This window comes from Erinaceus europaeus, chromosome 20 (genome assembly GCF_950295315.1).
Source record: "Erinaceus europaeus chromosome 20, mEriEur2.1, whole genome shotgun sequence".
Classification (NCBI taxonomy): Eukaryota; Metazoa; Chordata; class Mammalia; order Eulipotyphla; family Erinaceidae; genus Erinaceus; species Erinaceus europaeus.
Genome location: NC_080181.1, coordinates 56,830,389 through 56,848,130, shown reverse-complemented (window position 1 = coordinate 56,848,130; position 17,742 = coordinate 56,830,389). Strand labels below are relative to the sequence as shown.

The following is a 17,742-nucleotide window of genomic DNA, read 5'->3' as shown; positions in this document are numbered from 1 at the left end:
GCATATGCATGCTCGGGGAGCAAACGGCAGTCTCAGTACCACACTCTGCCCGCTGTGTTGGATAGTGGGAATTTGTTCCCCCGCCACACCATTATGAATCAGGAGTGCTTGTCCCAGTTTACAGATAGAACACCGAGGCACACAAAGACAAGAGTAGAGTCTGACATAGCTAAACTGGGGGGCAGGTGATAGGCTGGTGGGCTGGGCGAAGGCAGAGCCAGCTTGGAGGCTCCTGGCAGGTGTGAGAGAGAGAGAATGGGGCGGGGATGAGAGGTGGAGGAGGGTCAGAGTTGGACTGGAGACTAGCTTGTGACAGGGTGGACAGTCAGTCATCAGCGTGAAAAGATCTACCAAGTTCAGGAAATGCTGACTTTTTTTTTATACAGGCTGGTCTGACCTGGAAGAGACTAGAGCCTGCAGGAAGGCAGGAGTCACGGGGTGACTTCTGAGCGCTTGGCTGTGTAGACAGATCCATAAAGGATGAGTGCAGAAGGTGCTGTGGCGGCAGGCACTTGAACCTGAGTCAGCTGACAGGTGGGGTAGGGAATGAATACCACTTGGAGAACTCGTTGCTTGGGTATAGCAGATAGAAGAAAATGTGACTGAGGAGGAGATTACACACAGAGAGGTGTGTGCTTTGGGAACAACAGGAAAAAAAGGTGGTTTAGGGAGATCTGGGAAAGGGAGTGGCCACAGGGCTCAAGTGTCCGTGAAGAATCAGAGAGAAGGGGGTATGTGGTGGGGAGGGGAGAAGGCCCATGAACTGCTTAAGCCAGAGGAATAAGGAAAGTGCCGGGTAAGGATGCAACAGGCCTGGGGTGGCCCTGGGACCAAGACTCAGAGGGCAGAGAGTGGATGTTAGCTCTCTCAGTGGGGTTCACAGCAGAAGGACCGGGGAGGGTGTCATTGACCCGGTGGACTAGGCCAGGGAAGGTGGGCAGGGTACAGGGGATGGGGCGGGGATGAGAGAAGGGACCAGGGGCAGAATTCTCAGTGGACTCAAAAGAATATGTGTGAGCATGTGTGTATGTACCAGAGCCGAAGTGGTGACTCAGGAAATTAGGGCCAGAGATAGAAGTTCTCAGCAAATTTCCTAAGAATCACCTTTATGACAAGTCCTAGAAACGGCTAAGAAGTGGATTTCTTTCTTTATTTATTTATTTTATTTATTTATTTCCTTTTGTTGCCCTTGTTGTTTTATTGTTGTAGTTATTATTGTTGTTGTCGTGGTTGGATAGGACAGAGAGAAATGGAGAGAGGAGGGGAAGACAGAGAGGAGAAGAGAAAGCTAGACACCTGCAGACCTGCTTTACCGCTTATGAAGCGACTCCCCTGCAGGTGGGGAGCTGGGGTTCGAACCAGGATCCTTATGCCGGTCCTTGTGCTTTGCGCCACCTGCACTTAACCCGCTGCGCTATAGCCCGACTGTGGATTTCTAAAAGGAGCTGAGGCTTGTTGGACAGTCTCTGTCAGTGACCTGTGTGGACAGAGGGGAAGGAAGGGCTAGGAAAACTGCTGAAGTCCTTGTTGAATGGGGGAGAGGACAAAGAGCAGAACAGGAAAAGGGAACATAGGTGGCCTGAAGACTGAAGGGGGAGGGTTTCAGGTGAGGTCAGGCAAAGGTCTAGAGAGGGGTGCAATTGGGTGCAGGGGGCTGCTGCAGCATGTCCTCTGTAGCTGGCACATGGAGTGCCAAGGAATCACATCCATCCACTTTCAGAAATTCCCTCAAAGGGTTGGGTGGTGGCACACCAGGTTAAGCGCACATGGTGTAGAAATTCCCTCAGAAGTAGGTGCAACAGTACATTGTTCAAGAAGATGAGCTAGCAGGTCAGCGAGAGATCTGTGGGTTTGGGACCAGGAATCTATAAGCAAAGCTTTTCCCACCCATCCATCCCACTTGAGTCTCAAGAAAAACACCAAGTGCAGATACAACTGTATCGTGTTGCTTTTAATTATGAAAGATGTAAAATGATGCATTATAAAACCTGGAAGCTACTTTATACAAATTCCCATATTTAAATATTGAATAAGGGAGCTGGGGTTAGGACACTGGCGGGAAGTCTGATTAGTTGCTGTGACAGTTTCTCCAGGAAGCAATGGAAACATGCTCAGAACCATCTGTGCACTGATCAGAGCTGCAAAGAATCAGAGGCGGAACTATCTTCAGATGCAAATGGACTGGAATGCGCCTTATTCCAGCGCAGGTAGTGGGAAGTAGATGTACAAGGGAAGCAGGACAAAGGAGAGTTTATGTTGGTCTTGACATGATCGAGAACATTTTCTTCTAAAACTGTATGTCCTGAGAACCACAGCTGCACAGAGAAAGAATGGAAAATGCATCGGTTTGATTGTATGCTTCTGAACTGCTGGGAAGTGAGAGTAGTACATCCATCCATTTCTTGTGATGAAACAAAATATTGAAAATGGTTTATTCTGAATTATGTGGTCACATTCAATGCTGAGGACCAGGCCTGGCTTGTCCCAAGAGCACAGAGAGTGTGGAAGGCAGAGCCACCCCAGTCCAATACATTTTTGATGCTATCAGAGCCAAGGGTGTGTAATGGATGTGTGATGCCCAAAGCCTTCTCATGGGAAGAGATCAGACTGATGGACCTAAGAACAAGTTAATTCAGTGCTAACCCTTACTGTCATCATGACACTCCCCCAGCAAGTCCTTTCCAGGAACCTCCACTTCAGACTCACCTGAGAAAGCCAAAGGGCTTGGGGTCTCCAGCTGCCAGGCAGGGATGCTGCACAGATGAGCTGGGACCCTGATGTGATGATCCCCAGGGGTAAGGCACTGTCCACAAGGGGCTGTGTTGGGACCTCCACTTACTACAAAACTGTTCAGGCCACAAGAGCCTATCCCTATCCCTATCCCTATCTGTCTGAAAGGCTAGATCTGACTTCTGGGCCTTTAACACAGACTGGAAAGGCAGCAAGGAGCTGGCTTGTCAGCACAGTGGGGTGGTGAGTACCATTAGAATAAGAGACTCTTTTACTTTCACAAAAGCCACCCCCTCTGAGATCTCAAGTATAAATGGGCTTGAAAGCTTAAGAGAAAGAAGGGTTGGAAAGGAGAAGCAGCTGCCTCCACTGGAACAAGAACTCAGGCAAGGAGTCTCAGTTTGATTTCCTAATTCCACAGCAGGGAGAGAATGGAGTGCAGAGACTTCAGTTCCGTGGAGACAGATACACCTTTAGGATTAGCTAACAGAGCAGGAGTCAGGCAGGGCCCCTGAAGACAGGAATGGGTGGGGCTCAGAGGTGTCAGCTTGGCTCCTGTAATGCACTCCTCTCACACAAAGAAGGCACAGATGTGCTGGTTTCAGTTGTACATATGGGGTTTGCTTCTCTTGAACAGGAGTAGCGTAGTGACCTTCAGTGGCAATGCTGGCATCTCCTGTAATGGCAGTGCTGTTTGGGCAAAGGTTCCGGCATCTTCCAGCTCTTCTAGGAAGTTTCCCCCACCATGTCTTTGCACGCCTGTGTTCAGCTCCATTGCTTGGTGGTGCTGTCCTAGCCTACGTCAGAGTTGGCAGGCAAGGGTGAGAATCTGGTAATGCTACGTCATGCTAAGATACAGATGACTAATGGTAGGTTCATGAATTAGGTCTTCATTTACCAGAGACTACTTCTTCAACCTCAAACAATGAATCTCTATTTAGAACAAAATGCAGACGTGAGAGGAACGAGGTCCCCGCCCCCCGGAGTGGGGGGATGAGGTTCCAGCTAGGATGCTAGTGTCCCTCAGCTTGCACAATCACTCTGTATGCACTCAGAGGAGTTTCTACCTGCCCGCTGTGGAGCATAGCCCCAAGGAGAACAGGGACCCCAGGCTAATTGCGGATTTGCTGGCCTAGTATTAAAAGCATAATAAAGTGCAAGTTTAACTTAATCACAGGCACAAGTGTTAGAACAGTCAGAGCTCTGAAAAGATTCAGCAAGGCATGGAGATAGTTGACATTAGCCTGCCCTTCAGCAAGACAGTCATTCATTCACTCCCCCAACACACACACACATGTAGTCTATACAGTTGTAAGGCACCTGCCCAGTGTCAGGCGCTTGCTAGGCACTAGGAGTTCCACAGTGAGTAAGACACAGTCTCTGTGTGCAAGGAGCTTATGGTCTAGTGGGGTTAGATCACAAGACCACTCAGAGACAAGGCTTCCCTCCTCTGCTGGTGGGTCAGGCCCATCCCTGCAGCCTTCCCTCAGCTGCTTGTAGAGCAGGAGGTTGGCTAACCGGGCCTGTCTACAGGGTGTTGTATGTCTGAGACACACCACAGTCCCTTTTTGTTCTTCCTCAACAACCATGAAGCACTTCTTTCAGGCTCCTCCATCCTCAGGGGGCTGTTTTTCCGTGGCTGAATCAAACAATCTTATTTTCCCTCAGGTTCATAGGAAAAGGTGTACTGAAGCAGCAAAAGATATTATCAACTGGGAGAAAACATAGCATTCAGTTTACTAAACTCAAGACTTTCTTGGACTTATGATAAAAAAAAAAAAATCTTCTTCATATCAGGATTAAGGCACCTGAGAGAGCCGGAGCTCTCCACTGAGTTCAGCCACATGGCTGGGTCGGGAAGGCACTGTGATACTGGGTACCGTTGCTCACTACCAAGTCAGCTCCCGAGGCCTACAGTCCTCACTGCCAGCCACTCCAGGTTCCTTCTTCAGTGTGGAATGAGCAGTGGTTCGGAGCCTTGTATAGGTTCTGGGGCCTCCTGGTAAATGGAATTTGCTACACACTGAACAATAGCCAGGCAATAAAAAGGTGAAATGTTCATGGTGAGGCTCAATTCATTGGGAGCTCAGGAGCAGCCTGTCTGCAGCAAAATAGCCTGTGCCGAGGGCCTGAGAGGCAGTGTAGAGTTCTGTGGTCTACAATTAGCCACCGTGTGTGAGATGGGACCTCAATGGAAAGCGAGGAGCCATGGGATTGATTACTTCTGCATCAGAAGCCCAAGAAAATGAAAGCCCAGGGGCATATCTGGCTCCATTCTGTGCCATTCTGTTTTATCTGTTTCAGACACAAATTCTCCTGCTCCATATGTTTATAGTCGGTCAGCTTGAAACTTCTCTTCAACAGAGGGGTCGAGCAGACCCATGCTGGAGTCACTTAGCATGTTGAGTCCATCTAGGCTCAAGGGTTCAATTTGGAGCTCTTCTTCCAATGGAAAGGGAGTGTCCATGTTCAGGCTGACCTCTGGCATACCTGCCAGTGCACTGCTGAGGTCTTTGAATAGGCTGGAGCTTGATTCTTCTGAAAAGAGTGGCAGAGAATAAACATGCGGGTTAGGAGGAAGGAGGGTCTTGGGCTCCTAAGGGACACGACTGGTAACAACTTCAAAGCACCGTCCCCACCATCTTCCCATCATCTCCCCACCGCTACTATAAGGTCTATAACTCTGTCCTGGGATTTCTGCTATTTTTATTCAGATTCACAAGTTCTTGCTTTCACAGTTTTTCTTCCCCTTTGAGCAGTTGCCAATCACTTAAAATTAAAAAATTTTAGAAAAGGCTGAGGTCACCAGGCTCTACCCCACTGCCTTGAGGTCTCTGGGGTTACATCTCAAAAAGACTAAGTGGAGTTGAAGGCCTTTTATTTATTTACTTATTACATTATGTAATGTTTAAAACATCTTATAATGGTATCTGTAAAAACACAGCAAAATAAAAATAGCAAAAAAAGCTGAGGGGTGATTCCACTCACCTGTCAGGATGGTGTTTGGGAAGTTCCCGCAGTTGGAATACAGGTTTGGTCTCAAGTGAAATGGGTCCTGTGTTTCTCTGGGACCTTGCTGCCCCAGGGGCACCTGGAAGCATCAGAGGCCTTGTTGTGAGGAGTTGCTTCTGGGAGAGAACAGTACAAGGTGCTTCCAGAGCAAAACCCAATGAAAACTGACTCAGAGTCCTTCTTGCCAGGGCCCTGGCATCCTCTACCACCATCAGAGCCTACATAGAAAACTACTGGGCAGGCGATACTGGGTGCAGGAGGGGTCTTAAAGCCCACTGGAAATTGATCTGTCCCTGGTCACATTGCCCCACCCATTACACAACCCCTGGAGATATCGATGCCTCTCTGTCTCAGACCTCCCTCCTCCACAATCACATCAAGGGTAGAGGGGAGTTATCCTATGTGGGAACTTTCTAAGGCTTCCTTTGAAACTAAGAAAGTGATGGATGGGCATTTTTCCTCTCTGGATCCTGGAAAAATGAGTAAGTGAATTTTTTTTTCTCCTCACACTCAGAGGGAGGAATGCCAGGTGAGCCCCTTTCTAGGAGAAGGCCTTTATGAAAACTGGTTAGCACTGGGGCCAGTTCAAGGGACTGCCCCTGAAATTAAATTTCTGAACTGTTTTTAAAATCTCTCTCAAAGAGCAACTCATTTTCACTTATTTATCTAGACTGAACAGTTTTTTTTTTTAAAAGGCTTATTACATGTGAGACAGAGGGAATGGAAATTAAATAAGGAACTTCAGGCATGCAAGTTTGATATTCCACCAGTTGAGCTGTTTCTGCATTCACAAGACTCTCCACCATGGCCTACTCAGGAAATACCCGTTTTTCTTTTATTTTTACCATTACTGTACTACTAAGTTCTGGAAAGCACTCAATTTTTCCCCTCTCTCCTAAAGCCTAATCCATACTTCTTAAGCATTATAAAATCTAGGGATACCAATCACAGTCAGTGTCAAGGAGGAAATATTAAGCAAAAGGAAATGGTTGAGTGAAAATACTTCAGGGAAGTACTCCTAAACCTGCCAAGACAAGGTTGAGTGATCCTGGGGGGGGGGGGGACAGTGTGTGTGCACCGCAGCATCCAGTTCTGAAAGCCTCCTGTGTTTGTCTTTCCTCAACATTACAGGTGTTGCAAGGATATGTTCACTTGCAGTGGAACTCACTCCACAAGTTCTACAACTGTCAAAGTCTCCTACCATTCATGCAAATAGTTCCTCTGCTGAGGCCTCACAATGAGCCAGCACCAGGCTGTTAGGGAGATGGCAGACCCTGAAAGCACATGAAGTCAGGGAAGTGGAGTAGTGTGCACACTCTGAGGAGGCAGGCCTGTCCATTACTGACCTGTGGAGTATAGGCTGGGCCTGGCCTCATGGACTGCTGCTGGTCAAAGCTCATGTCAGGAAAGAAGTTGGTCAGAGATGAGCCCTGCAGGTAAAGAGTACACCACTTAGTTTGGAGCTTGAGTAATATGTACTTCCTTCCAATGACTGCTATGCAGGACTCACCTGTGCTGCAAGGAGCTGGAAGTCTGGCTGTGATAGTGATGGGGCTGCCTGGGGCTGCTGAGCAGGGGGCTCTTGTGAGTGGGGCTGCTGCGGGAGAGGCTGGGAGAGTTCCTGGGTTGTGGGGTAGGGCGGTGGTGGGGATGACTGAGCTTCAGTGGGTAGGAAGGAGAGTGGGCTTTGATCTGAGGACACCATCTATAAAAGAAACAAAGCTACTAATTAGCTTAGCTTCTGAGTTTCTAATAGCAAGTCCTTTATGAGTAACAAATACTGAGGTCAGTAACAAGCCCAAGACTTACCTTACCTTGGTATTCTATGCAAGGTACTTAAAAAGCCTGCTTCTGCTTTTTCAAAGTATCTCATCTCACTTCCCCACAAAACATTTCCCACTCAGTGCCAATTTTTCTTGTTTTAAAAACCAAGTCAAAACAAAACAAAACTCGGCCAATATAACCAGTTTCCTAGTTCTCCTGTGAGAATGTCACACATCAGAAAAGGCAGCAACAACAAATGCTGGAGAGGTTGTGGGGACAAAGGAACTCTCTTGTACTGCTGGCGGGAATGTAAACTGGTCTAACCCCTGTGGAGAGCAGTCTGGAGAACTCTCAGAAACCTAGAAGTGGGCCCTGCAATTCCTCTCCTGGGGATATATCCTAAGGAATCAAACATACCCATCCAAAAAGATCTGTGTTCATAGCAGCACAATTTGTAATAGCCAAAACCTGGAAGAAACCCAGGTGTCCAACAACAGGTGAGTGGCAGAGTAAGTTGTGGTATATAAACATAATGAAATACTATTCAGCTATTAAAAATAGTCAATTCACCTCTTCATCCCATCTTGGATGGAGCTTGTTAAGTGAGCTAAATCAGAAACAAAAGGATGAATATGGGATGATCTCACTTATAGGCAGAAGTTGAAAAACAAGATCAAAAGGGAAACACTGAGCAGAACTTGGACTGGAGTTGGTATATTGCACCAAAATAAAAGACTCTGGGGTGGGGGGAGGGTTCAGGTCCTGGAACATGATGGCAGAGGAGGACCTGATGGAGGTTGTATAGTTATGTGGAAAACTAGGAAATGTTATGCATATACAAACTATTGTATTTTTCTGTCAACTGTAAGCCATTAGTCCCCCAACAAAGAATTTTTTTTAAAAAAAAAAAGCTGTTTTCTGCTATATAACTATTTTAAAAGTTTTCAGTTTGGGGGTCAGGTGGTGGCACACCAGAATAAGCACACATTAAGTATGAAGCACTAGGAGCTACACAAGGATCCCAGTTTGAGCCCCTCGCTCCCCACCTGCAGGAGGGTCCCTTCACAAGTGGTGAAGCAGGCCTGCAGGTGTCTCTCTGTCTCTTTCCCTCTCAATTTCTCTCTGTCCTATCAAAAAAATGGCCACAGGAGCAGTGGATTTGTAATGCAGGCACCTAGCCCCAGTGAAAACCTTGGAGGAAAAAAAATTTTTTTCAGCTATTTAACTACATGCATAACTATATTTTTAATAAAATCTAAATATTAAAATAATCTTGCAAAATAAAACTCAAGGCAATTCAATAACATAACAAGAACCAGTAAAAAAGCAATTATGAAATACTCTCTTACCCTCTTCTGAAATGGATTACTCATATAATCAAGATCCCGTAGCTAGTAATTGGTATAAAGTGACTAAGAACTGGATATCTCAGCTCCTCCTTGAAAAATCATTACTCACTCATGGTGAGGTGGTGAGTAAGTGATGTTTTAATGTATCTAGGGAGTGACAAATGGTTAAAAATATATTCACTGATGATTATGGTAAGAACCACCCTGAAAGCTTAGAGTAAAAACAAAATCAACATGTTTCCATCCCTGGATTTCTGGAATGGGATTGCAACTTCAAAATGAGCCTCCCTGAGTCCTTTCATTGAGATATGACCATTTTACTTATTATTATCTAGTATTTCATGCATAATAAAAGTATTTTCGCAAATTTGTACTTATAATTAATAAAGAGGTCTAATCCAATGTCAAGGCTTTTGACAATTTTTGTTGTCGTCGTCGCTAGGGCTTAACCAATCCAGGCTACTTTTTTCAGATAGTGAGAAATAAGAGACAGGACAGCAGCTTCCCCCAGTGCAGAGGGGGCAGGACAAAGCACTGTCTAGAGGAATTCTTTTGCCAGCCCTTCAGAAACACTGTCTATGGCTTTCCCCTGCAGCTTAAAGTAATTTGTCAATTCCTAATTTGCCACACCAGTTTTAACATCTCAATCTGGTTTCCTTCTCTATTTTAGACATGGCTGAATTAACCTCCACACCTAATCCTTACACCCAACTCTGACTTGACTAATTGCAATGTTTGCTTAAGAGTAACTAACACAGGGGCTGGGTGGTGGTGCACCTGGTTGAGCACACATACTACAGTGCACAAGGACCCGGGTTCGAGCCCCCGGTCTCCACCTGCAGGGGGAAAGCTTTGCAAGTGGTGAAGCAGGTCTGCAGGTGTTTTTCTGTCTCTCTCCCTCTAACTTCCCTCCTCCTCTCAATTTCTGGCTGTCTCTATCCAATAAATAAATAAATAAATAAATAAAGACTTTAAAAAAAAAAAAAAAAGAGTAACTAACACAAATCTGCAACTAGAAAGTCATCCATGTTGAATTATTCATTTTTCTGCTGTCTAATTTCACAAGTAACTGAAACCTCAGGGACAATGTAATGGACTTGTAGAACCCAGGGAGGCGGTACAGAAGTGGAGCACAGGACTTGGCGTGCAGGAGGTCCTGAGTTTGGTCTCCAGTGCTGTATATGCCAGAGCGATGCTCTGCTTCATTCTCTCTCATGAACAAACAGAAACATACTTCAAAACAAGACTAAACTGAATAACCCAAGGAAGAAAGCAGCTGCTTTCCACTTTGGCCTGTCTCACTGCTATTTGTTTTACCTGTGAGGCAGGGTATGGGTTCAGTGGGCTGCTGGAGGAGAGCTGTCTGCTGAAACCTTGATGTGCTTCAGGGCCAGGTGAAAGTGTGAGAGGGCTGACAGGAGGCTGCCTACGCCGAGAGGGGCCACTCAGGTTTGTGGTGGAGAGGGAGGGGTTGCTAAGGGAAAAGAGCCGGAGTGAGGGGTGAAGGGCAGAGCTGCCGGGAACAGATGTCTGGGGATGGCTATTCAGGGAAGAGGAGAGTGCTGTCTTATTGAGTGTGGCCTGGATGGAGGGATTGCTCCGAGAACTCTGGAGGCCTGGAAGACAACAAAGTCACAAGTTAGTTGCTGTAATTTCAGCCCAGATCATTGGTTTCCCAAATATTAGCAAAAACCTCCCACTATACACATTTGATGAGGATCTTGTATGCAAAGGAGCTCGTGAGCCACTCTCCTACTGAAAACTTGTTGTTTACATTGGCAAGGAAAGATATGCTCAGACTGTGGTAGTGCTAAGAGCTAGGGAGATAGCATAATGGTTATGCAAGCAACTTTCATGCCTGAGGCTCTGAGCTCCCAGGTTCAATTTCTGGCATCATCATAAGCCAGGACTGACCAGTGCTCTGATTTTTTAAGTGTGGTGGGGGGTGGGTGGGTGTGGAAGGGAAGGTGGCAAAATAGCTCCACTAAGATAGTGTTCTAGTTCACCATGTGTGCAACCCAGGTTTGAGCGCAGCCCATACCTCGCTGCGGGAAGCTTCAGTGTTAGTTTGTTTTCCTCTCTCTTTGCCTCTATCTTGCTATCTGAAAAAGTCAGCTGGGATCAGTGAAGCCCTGGCAATGACAAGAGAGATAGAAGGGGCTGGAGAGACATCATAATGGTTCTGCAAAAGACTCTCATGCCTGAGACTGTGAAGTCCCAAGTTCAATCCCTAGCACCACTATAAACCAGAGCTGAGCAGTACTTTGGCTTGTATATCTCTCATTAAATGAATAAGTTAAATATTAAATAAAGAAAAGGGCAAGAGAGAGAGAGAGAGGAAGAGAGAGCCAACAGAAGAATGAGAGGGTGGAAATACCACAAGGAGGATAACAGAGGAGCATGCTTAATGGCTCATCTCCAACCCAAGCCAGAGCTAGACAAGTATCCCCAAACCTCTGTCCCAGGCACGATGCCCAAGGCTTCTGCTGCCTTTAGAGAACATCCTTTCACTAAGAGTTACGATCTTGGGGACTGCTCAGTGAATCTTTAAATGACTCCACATCAAGCTCTAAGATCTAGGTTCAAGTCCTTTATTTCTGATTGCAAGGGGGTAAGTTTCATAAGCAGTGAAACAGTGCTATAGGTATTTCTTTTTTTTAATATTTATTTATTTATTCCCTTTTGTTGTCCTTGTTTTTTATTGTTGTAGTTATTATTGATGTTGTTGTTGGATAGGACAGATAGAAATGGAGAGCGGAGGAAAAGATAGAGAGGGGGAGAGGACGATAGACACCTGCAGACCTGCTTCACCACTTGTGAAGTGACTCCCCTGCAGGTGGGGAGCTGGGGGCTCGAACCAGGATTCTTATACCAGTCCCTGCGCTTTGCACCGCATGTGCTTAACCTACTGCGCTACTGCCCGACTCCCCAGGTATTCTTTTTATCTTTCCCTCTCTCCTCCCCCATTTCTCTATCAAATAAAATAAATAAAATTTTAAAAGATCAACAATAATTGGTACTAAACAGGACAGCTGTTAATCTACTGTATTAGTGTCTTTGAAATGCCCTTAAAGCACACAAGTCATAGGAAAGGACACTCTTCCAAGTCCTCTGCCCCAATATTTCTTTCTGTTTCTCAGGCCCCAAGCAGTTGTTTATTATAGTCTAGCCCAATTCAGAGAAAAGAAAATTTTCACTGTAACATGAGTGAGAGGGAGTGTAGTTCCCTTAATATGCATCTTAATATGGACAACTTTGTGCATCACTTATTTTCCCAGAGCACCACTCAGTTCTGGCTTATGGTTGTGGAACTGCATGAAGGTTGTCTTCTATAACCACTGTGCTGTCTCCCCAAGCTCTATGTACCATGCATCTTATGGCTGTGGAACTGCATGAAGGTTGTCTTCTATAACCACTGTGCTGTCTCCCCAAGCTCTATGTGCCATGCATCTTATGGCTGTGGAACTGCATGAAGGTTGTCTTCTATAACCACTGTGCTGTCTCCCCAAGCTCTATGTGCCATGCATCTTATGGCTGTGGAACTGCATGAAGGTTGTCTTCTATAACCACTGTGCTGTCTCCCCAAGCTCTATGTGCCATGCATCTTATGGCTGTGGAACTGCATGAAGGTTGTCTTCTATAACCACTGTGCTGTCTCCCCAAGCTCTATGTACCATGCATCTTATGGCTGTGGAACTGCATGAAGGTTGTCTTCTATAACCACTGTGCTGTCTCCCCAAGCTCTATGTACCATGCATCTTATGGCTGTGGAACTGCATGAAGGTTGTCTTCTATAACCACTGTGCTGTCTCCCCAAGTTCTATGTACCATGCATCTTAAGATACATGTAGAGACCAGCGAAACTTGATGTGACTTCTGACAGCCTGTGAACATACTTTTCCTTTTTGAGGAAAATAACAGTGACTAAACATGCAGTTACCGGCTGAAGCAAGTGTTAAAGCTGCACTGGAGGATGCCAGTCCCCCTGAGAGCTAAGAAAATTAAGAGCCAGCCATATGGCTTCAGTTACGCAATCCTGGGCAACCTTGTTCACAGAGAAGTCACCAAAGTCACATAAGTAAGGCAGCAGGATAATAAAATCTATATAAATATATATCTCATAATTCAACTCTTGAAAATTAAATGCTACTGTACAATAGCAGAAGTGTTGTAGTCACCAAAGAGCCTTCTAGATGACCATACTGAACAGGTCCATTTGCAGAGAAAGCTATTTTTCTTTTTCAATTTTTTATTTATTTTCCCTTTGTTGCCCTTGTTGCTTTTTATTGTTGTTGTTGTTATTGATGTCATCGTTGTTGGATAGGACAGAGAGAAATGGAAGACAGAGAGGGGGAGAGAAAGACAGACACCTGCAGACCTGCTTCGCCACCTGTGAAGTGACTCCCCTGCAGGTGAGGAGCCAGGGGCTCAAACTGGAATCCTCACGCAGGTCCTTGCACTTCGTGCCACGTGCGCTTAACCTGCTGCGCTACCACCCGACTCCCCTTCTTCTTTTTCTTTTTATATTTACTTAATGTCTTCTTCTCCTTCTCTTTATCCTCCTCCTCCTCTCCCCCCCCCCCCCGCCTTTTGCTGCCAGGGTTTTCACCAGGATGTTGCATTTGCCTAATTCCGCTGAGCCTGGCAGATTATTCTTTAAGGCAGAATATTAAATAAATAAATAAATAAATAATATAAAAGGGAAGAAAGGCAGAGAGAAAAGGAGAGAAAATATAGCACTGCTCTACCTCCACTTTGCGTGGTGTCCCCATGCGGTGACCAGGGGCACAAGTAAACTGTGCACTCTATGGAACGAGCTATCGCCCACCCCCTTTAGTTTTTATTTTATGAGGGGGAGGGGAAAGAGAGAGAGAAAGAGGGACCGACTAGAGCACTGCTCAGTTCTGCATGTAGGTACCTGGGTGGAACCAATAGCCTTAGTTATGCAGGTCTGTGCTCTGTCACTGAGCAATCTCTTATGGCTAATTGTCCTGCTCTGATGTGTGTGGACAAAGCTTAGTAAGCTTGCAGGAAGTTCAATAGCAAGCACTTTGAACCAGAGATGTATTTTCCAGGGAAGGCCTACTGAGGCAACCGGGCCATACTATAGTGCTTAGGAACACAACAGCCAGAGGCTGGGCTGTACCACACGGCCTAAGAGGGACATACACCTGTCTCAGACACTGACCAAGTCTCTGTCAGGATACACGTAGATGCAGCTGTGTTCCCATGGAATGTGTGAACTGTGGACACACAAACTTGGGCATTAACACCCGACTCACAACATGAGTGGCATTTTCACATGACTATATGCTTCAACTTTTGCTTTTCTAAAAATTTGAACCAGTAAGTTTAAACTGTGGGAGAATCATATTTAATATATATATTTTGTCCTATACTTTGTAAAATTTCCCTTTATTGCCACATTATTTATTTTTATTTGCTATTAGTAGCTTGCTATAAGATACAATTTAAAGTCCCACACCACACCCACCACCAAAGTCTGTATGTATCATCTCCCCTCTTTCACCCGCCCAAGATCACCACCATAGTTCTCACAAGTAAAACAATTTACTTGCTTCTGGTTTTTTTTTTTTTTTTGGCAAGTTCATGTAAATCAGATTTCTAGAATCCACATATGAGTGATACCATCTGGTAGTTGTCCTTCATCTCTTCACTTATATCACTAAGCATAATCACCTCCAATTATTTATTTTTGCTGGGGCTTTGTGCCTGCATGATTCCACTGCTTTAGGAGGGCTCTTTTTTTTTTTTTTAAAGATAGGTGAGAGAGGGGAGAGAGATAGCAAGAGGAGATATACCATAGCACCACTCCACTGTTTATGAGCTCCCTCTGTAGGTGCTCCCATGTGTAGCTGGGGGGCTTGAACCTGGGTCCTTGAGAATAGTAAGGTGTGTGCTCTAATGAGTGAGCTATTTCATAGTCCCCTGTAATATTTTTTTCCACCACAACGCTACTAAGCTCTGGCTTATAGTGGTACTAGGAACTGAGCCTGAGGTTTTGGAGCCTCAGCCTTTTACATAACTATTATACTATCTCCCCAGCTGTCTCCCATCCCCCACCTGGTATTTTCTGTAAGTAAAAAGAGACCCTTGAAATTCAGTAGGCATCTAGAGAAGTATGTGTAATTAATAATCCTATGTTTGTGGCTGGGAAAGTGGCTTAACATGGGTGGCGACTTGAATGGGTGAGATCCCTAGTTTGATCCCCAGCACCACATATGCCAGAGCATAGATTTTGTGTTTATCTCTCTCTTCCTTAAAATTAATAAGTAGGGGGTTGGGCGGTAGTGCAGCCGGTACTTAACCGTACTTTTACTTAACGGTACTTTTGCAGGTGGTGCAAAGCGCAAAGACTGGCGTAAGGATCCCGGTTTGAGCCCCCGGCTCCCCACCTGCAGGGGAGTCGCTTCACAGGCGGTGAAGCAGGTCTGCAGGTGTCTGTCTTTCTCTCCCCCTCTCTGTCTTCCCCTCCTCTCTCCATTTCTCTCTGTCCTATCCAACAACGAACAACATCAACAATGGTAATAATAATAATAACCACAACAAGGCTACAACAAGGGCAACAAAAGGGGGGGGGAAATGGCCTCCAGGAGCGGTGGATTCATGGTGCAGGCACCGAGCCCAGCAATAACCCTGGAGGAAAAAAAAAAAAAGAAAGACAGAGACAAAAAAAGAAAGACACCACATTACTGAAGCTTCCCTCAGTGTAGTGGGGGCTAGGTACAAACCTGGGTCATTCCCATGACAAAGAAAGCACATTATCCAAGTGAGCTGTCTTACTGCCCCCGACGATTATTTAACTCTGAAACTGTACTCTCCTACCCCTTTGGGCAAGTGAAGACAATGAGGAGTGAGGGGGAGCAGAGGGGCTCAGATCTCATTGAACCGAGCAAAAAGAGATGCCAGCAGGTCAAAAGCTACAAGCACAGGTGTGACTTTCATTCAGCAAATCATCAAAAGGGGATAAGCCTACGGCGAAGCCACCAAGAGCATATGGTCCTTACAGGATGGGTATACTTACCAGAAGAGTTTCTTATACCCAGGTGTGTCAGAGCTGCAGGGAGGTTGCTCACACTGTTCCCCACACTCATGCTGCCAAGAAGGTGGTTGCCAGTGTCCAGCGAGGCTGGCAGGGGTGTCGAATAATGGAGGTTGGTTAGATCAGGCAATGACCCTCCTGTGTTCAGGGTCCCCAGAAAGGGGGAGAGGCCTATGTTTTGACCATTGTGTGGAAAAGCACTGAAAAAAAAAGAAAAGAAAAAAGGGAAATTATACTTTTCTAAAATGTACTAGGTTGTGGGGTAACAGGACACGTGATATTTTTCTTGGCGAATAAAAGCAGCAAAGGTGACCAGAGAGTAGCTCAACTATTAGAACACTGGACTGGCAGGCCTGAAGCTCCCAATTCAGTCCCGAGCACCACATGTACTTCTCTCTTTCTCCCATGTGAAACTCTCTCTCTCTCTCACTCTCTCTCTCTCTCTCTATCTATCTATCTCATATGAAATAAATCTTTTAAAGCAGCAAAGAATTAAATCCTTGTGGAGATTCTGCCACTCACCTGCTCTGTGAACTCACAGACTCAATCTAGCCTCTTTAAAGTAGTTTCCTTTACCTGCCAGACTAGACCAAAGAAGTCGTCTAGGCTATGCGATTTACTTATTATTTATTTATTATTTGGAATATTTTCAAGACCAAATTAGGATTTATGGATGCAAAAGAACCTTGAAAAGTATACAGTACTACACAAAATGTATGTCTATGGTTCCTTTTTGCCAGAGTTTTCAATTACCCTTACTACAAAAAAGATATTTCTATACCAACTAGATAAATTATAATTTTCACAAACTCCAAAGAGAGAAAGAGAAATAGCATCTATTTGTCAAAGCCTGTTGGTTAATTGCTGTGGCAGGCACTGGGCTCAGTGCTGGAGGTTCAGTAACTGAGGCAGGGCATGTGTTTGTGGTCAGCTGGCCAAACACCTGCAGCCCTGGGATAGGAACAGAGATGGAGACTTGTATACCACTGCTTCAAGTTGGGACTGGGTGGTGGCACACCTGGCTAAGTGTACTTATCACAAAACAACCCAGCAATCCTTCTCCTAGGGATTTACTCAGGGAAAACAAAAATACCTATCCAAAAATGTCTATGTACACCAATATTCATAGCATAGTTTGTAATAATAACCCAAACATGGAAGCAGCCCAGATGCCCAATGACAGATGAACGGCTAAGGAAGTTACGGTACACATACATGGTGGAGTACTATGCCGCTGTTAAAAATGATGAGGCCATCGCCTTTGCAATAGGGTGGTCAGAAGTTGAAGGCCTTATGTTGAGTGAGACAAACTAAAAAGAGAAAACCAATACTGAATGATCTCACTTACAGGTGTAATTCAAGAATAAAGAACAGTATGGGAAAACATATAAGGTGAATCTTGGGTTGGGTGTGGTGTATTTTGCCAAACCAATGGACTCTGGGGAAGGAGGGAATGGGACAGGATAAAGTACTACAATGTAAACCATTTAACCCCTCAAGTAAAAAAAAAAAAAAGTCATTCTGGAGCAGTGGAAAACTGGAGGTGTGAAGCCCCAGGGGAAAAAGTCTGGCAGAAAGAAGGGAGGGAGGGGGCCAGGTGGTGGTGCACCTAGTTAAGTGTTCATATTACAGTGTGAAAGGACTCAGGTTTAAGCCCCTGGTCCCCATCTGCAGGAGGAAAGCTTCATGATTGGTGAAGCAGAGCTGCAGGTATATCTCTGTCTCTCCCCTTCTCTATCTCCTCCTCTCCTCTTAATTTCTCTCTGTCTCTATCCAACAATAAACAAATAAATATACTTTAAAAAAGAAAAAAGAAAGAGAGGA

General features: G+C 45.4%; 1 protein-coding gene across 1 annotated transcript in view; it reads right to left on the bottom strand.

The window, feature by feature from the left end:
• Positions 1–1,924: 1,924 nt before the first annotated feature.
• Positions 1,925–17,742, bottom strand: part of CRTC3 (CREB regulated transcription coactivator 3) — a 115,315-nt gene continuing 99,497 nt past the window's right edge. The window contains exons 10-15 of the mRNA XM_060179507.1: positions 15,901–16,118; positions 10,173–10,471; positions 7,253–7,447; positions 7,089–7,172; positions 5,719–5,821; positions 1,925–5,268 (exon numbers count right to left, since the gene is read on the bottom strand). Of these exons, the coding sequence (XP_060035490.1) occupies positions 5,060–5,268; positions 5,719–5,821; positions 7,089–7,172; positions 7,253–7,447; positions 10,173–10,471; positions 15,901–16,118 (1,108 nt within the window). The 3' untranslated portion in view covers positions 1,925–5,059. The remainder of the gene's footprint in view (positions 5,269–5,718; positions 5,822–7,088; positions 7,173–7,252; positions 7,448–10,172; positions 10,472–15,900; positions 16,119–17,742) is intronic.